General features: G+C 53.2%; 1 protein-coding gene across 2 annotated transcripts; it reads right to left on the bottom strand.

Annotated features, from left to right (window-relative positions):
- Nucleotides 1–235: 235 nt before the first annotated feature.
- Nucleotides 236–3,836, bottom strand: Prr15 (proline rich 15). 2 transcript variants are annotated; one of them, XM_005002840.4, is made up of 2 exons: nucleotides 3,175–3,836; nucleotides 236–1,394 (listed from the first exon to the last, which is right to left on the bottom strand). In XM_005002840.4, the coding sequence occupies exon 2, from the start codon at nucleotides 1,272–1,274 to the stop codon at nucleotides 900–902; it is 375 nt and encodes a 124-aa protein (XP_005002897.1). In that variant the 5' UTR covers nucleotides 1,275–1,394; nucleotides 3,175–3,836; the 3' UTR covers nucleotides 236–899. The 2 variants fall into 2 exon arrangements, with proteins under 2 accessions (XP_005002897.1, XP_063096104.1); XM_063240034.1 differs by lacking the exon at nucleotides 3,175–3,836 and adding an exon at nucleotides 2,375–2,524.

Here is a 3,836-nt window from a genome sequence, read left to right as displayed (position 1 = left end):
TGAATTGATATCTCCCTCCCACAAACTGGATCTGTAAACTGGAACTTAGCCAACTGGTCTCAGTCCAGGTGTTACTGGTTTCTAGAAATGTTCCTGTTCCTGCAGTTTTCCAATAGTGGCTGTTATGCTGTATGACAAATGATTAACTCTGTCACCCAGGACTTTGCATGCTTGCTTTGAAGTATGATGTATTTTCAGCTCTGGAATGGAAAAAATACAACAGTCACCTCAAGTCTTATAGTGCAACAATTTTAATAAGTCCACGTTAAAATGTATGATACAGGTTTGTAGTTTCAAATTGGAAGCAATCCTGCCTTATTTCAAACCCTTCTACTCAAGAATGTTTTTCCCTCCATCCCTTTGAAGTCTATGGAAGTACCCCTAAAGTGCATTGCCGAGGCATTAAAAACAGTACTTGATTTGCCCTTCTGAATCCTAGAAAAGAGTACTTTCCTCCTTTGAGGGGCTGCACAATTCAAGTTAAGCTACTAACTTAGAGAAAGACTTGTCCACTGATGTCACACCCCCCAAGGGACATGAACAAGGGGGACACCCCAGAATAGTTTGCTGAAAAAGAAAATCTAGCCAAGTTCCTCCGCAGTAGGTATCCATCCACTCTTATCACAAATAAATATTTAGGGCCGGGGACTTGGCTCAGCACTCTAAGCGCCTGCCTGGCAAGTGCGAGGTCATGAGTTCGATCTCTGGTTCAAAACAAAATTTTTAAATGTTATCTTTGAGTCGTGAAATTCAATTGATACTTCACTCTCAAGAAAAAATAAAATATTGGCTTTATGTGAATGTTGTTGGAGTGAGACACCAAGTACTGGGGTAGGTCAGAGTTCTCCGCATGGAAGTGGGGGTCAGGGTAAGTGGTGGGAGAGGAGTCCTGGAGGCTACTACTTATCCTCATAGGAGCCACCAGGGAAATTCGCCTCCTCCTGGGACCTGTCTCCCTCCGGCAGCAGCGTGGCGCGCACTTTCCTCTTCTCCTTAAAGCGGCCAGAACGCGAGATCTTCAGATTGCGGCGGCTGTTGCCTCCTTTCTCTCCGCCCTTGTCTGATTTGGGAGACCCGCTGGCATCCCCGAGGACTTTGGGAAGCTGGTTCTCTTGGGAGCTGCTGGTCCAGTCTGCGCTAGGAGGCGCGGGCTCCCCGGAGACCGGCTGGACCGGAAGCTGAGGTCCTACCGGGGCGTCCTTGCTTTTCTTTTTGCTGTTAGTTAGCGATTTCCACCAGGAGCCCGAGTTGCCAATGCCACCGCTATCGGCCATGGCCAGGGGTGGGCCCGGGCGGCCGGCGTGAGTATGGACCTTGCCGAGCTCTTTTTTCCGTGGCCTTCCGGAGCTTCTCCCAAGAGGGGTGCGGGGTGTGAGCCGAGGCGGCTCCTCGTACTGGAGGAAAAAAAAAAACCCAAAACTTGGTTACTAGGTTGTGGAAGTCACATGCCCAAATCTCATTCCCTCCCTCGCTCTTGGCCTGGCACCAGATCGCCCAGGTTGCAGCGCCCCAAGATTGCAGCAGCACAACCCGGAGGAGGCGCCGCCATGCCCGAGAGGTGCAATTGCTCTAGCGGCCACCAGGGCGCCACCACATGAGCTCAAATCTAAGCCTCAAACTCCCCAGCCTGAGCTTTAGCCTAAGCCACCAGGGAGAAGGGCCTGCCAGCGCGAAGGGTGCCGGGGGAGGGAGGGGGATGTCCGGTCATCCGGACCAACCCGGCTCCAGAGAGGAAACGGCCTGTTTGGTCCACACTGTGGGACTCCACAGACGCCCATAGGTGACCCACCTGTCCTAGATCAGTTCCCTTCTGAGGAGCCCCTGACAGTAGGGCATTGAGAACCAAGTGTGTCCCGGCTGCAGGTGAATTAGGCATGTTAAACAGTAAATAGATACAACTGTCCTGCAGAGTTTTTTCCCCCTGTACTCGCCCACCTCAGGGTCTTTTTTGATAAGATTCTTGGGAAAATTTATATTCCAGTAAGAATAAAAGACAAGCTCACGCTGTTTGCATTGCTTCTTTTAAATTCTCCTTTTAGCCACTTCTGCTTGTGACTTTCAGAGAAGCATGTCTGCACCTAACTTCCCTCCAAAATCTCCATCCCACTCTTCTTCTTATGCCTCAGAGACCAATCTTGTGGTTTTTTAGGACGGTTGCTCCTTCCCCCATCCGCCCCCGCCCGGAGCCCAAGCAACACATTTTCCTGCTCTCTTTCCATAGCTCAGGATTTAATCTGTTTATACCACGCAATTCAGTTCCTGAGAATTTCACATATTTAAGACTTCTGTTCTTTTCCTTGCGCAATTCCATTCTCCAAACAGGAGAGCGCAATAAGAATCTTCAAAACTATTTGCCTCTCCCAGCTTTCAGTACCTCTTCGCAGAGCAAAAAGGCTGCTTATTAGCACTTAGGTGCTAATACAGAAGGGGAGACTCCCCTGGCCACTTTCTGTGCATTCTTTACTGCACTTAACTACCGCCAGCGCGTAGGATTCGCTCGAGCCGCTGCTCTTTTCCCGGTTTCCGCTTGGCTCCTTCCCACCCACGCGCGCGCGCAGAACTCGGAGGACTCGCAAGTGCGCAAAAGACTGAAAGTTCAGCTGTGTTTGTTGTGGGAAGTTCCCCCGGAACTCCACGGAGAGGAAGTCCCAGAACCTAGCCGAGGCGGCCTCGGTTGCGCCCTGAAACCGTGGTCCCAGCTTCTCCCCGAGATGCCCTAAGGGACACTGGGGCTCGGATTTGAAAATAATAAAAGAAAAAGCTGCCAGAGTTCTTTCTGTACAAAAGGCACCCACACCCTCAGGCACAAGGGGCCAGGGAGGTTTGTAAGCATTCTACTCTGTCCTACTTTGAAAATTAGAAAGGTACCCTCAAGATATTAACTAATGGTGGTGGTGGGTTATCTGGATGTCGTTTTCGGTCCTTTACCCTGTTCTTTCTTCTTTATGGCTTTCAACTTGGGGTGCACAGAGAACCTTCTTGCGAATTGCGTAAGGAGAAGTTTGCAAATTACGCAAAATTAGGCAGAGCGCAGTTCTGGAGCGCCAACAGCTTAGGGGCTTGTCCTGTCGCGCTAGAAGGCGGGGGATTGGGAGGCGCAGGGCATCAGCCCAGGGTGATACCGCATTGGAAGGCTGTGTCTCGCCAGGAGCAGAACCACCCCGGATCGCTCACCTGCTTGGGCTTCCCGGGACGCTGAGGCCCCCGCACTATACTTGCGGCCCAGAGAACCACGGGGGCTGCGCTCTGGGCACCTGAAACCGGGGTGCTGTCCCTCAGCGCGGTCTTGAAGAGGTCAGGCTGCTGGAAAGTGTACCAGTCGGAATGTCCGCAGTGCAGCTCCAGCGAGTGCTACTCTCCCGTGGCACCTCCAACTTCTTCGAGCTAAGGAGACAGCCCGGGGCCCGCCGCGCGGGGGGCTCGTCCGAGGGACTGTCAGATTCGTTGTCCCCGCAGAAAGCCCAGGCTGCCTTTCCAGGTTAGCAGCCTTACATTCTCGAGAGCGTCCCTCTGCCGTGCCAGCACCTCTCGGGAGCTGCGGAGAGGTGGGACCATGGCTACTCGCTGGGACGCACTGAACCTTCCTACGCGTCGGTAGGAGCGAGCGAAGACATCTGCCCACCTGCTGGCCCAGCGCCAAGCGATTGGAGCAACCAGAACCTCGCCGCGGAGGGGTGCGTGTGATGTGTGTGTGGAGGGGGAGGTGACCCCGTAGGTGGCCACCCTCTGCTACAGGTGCAGGTGGGCACGTCGGGTTCCCGCCCTCCGGTTACGAGATTGGATCAGGTCGCAGGCGTGGCGCCAGCTTCGAGGCTTCTGATTGGAGGAAAGCAGTG

This window comes from Cavia porcellus, unplaced genomic scaffold (assembly GCF_034190915.1).
Source record: "Cavia porcellus strain 051 isolate PalLab524CR breed Dunkin Hartley unplaced genomic scaffold, mCavPor4.1 scaffold_2, whole genome shotgun sequence".
In the NCBI taxonomy this organism is placed as follows: Eukaryota; Metazoa; Chordata; class Mammalia; order Rodentia; family Caviidae; genus Cavia; species Cavia porcellus.
The sequence above is the reverse complement of the archived record's forward strand: the minus strand, read 5'-3'. Positions and strand labels throughout refer to the sequence as shown.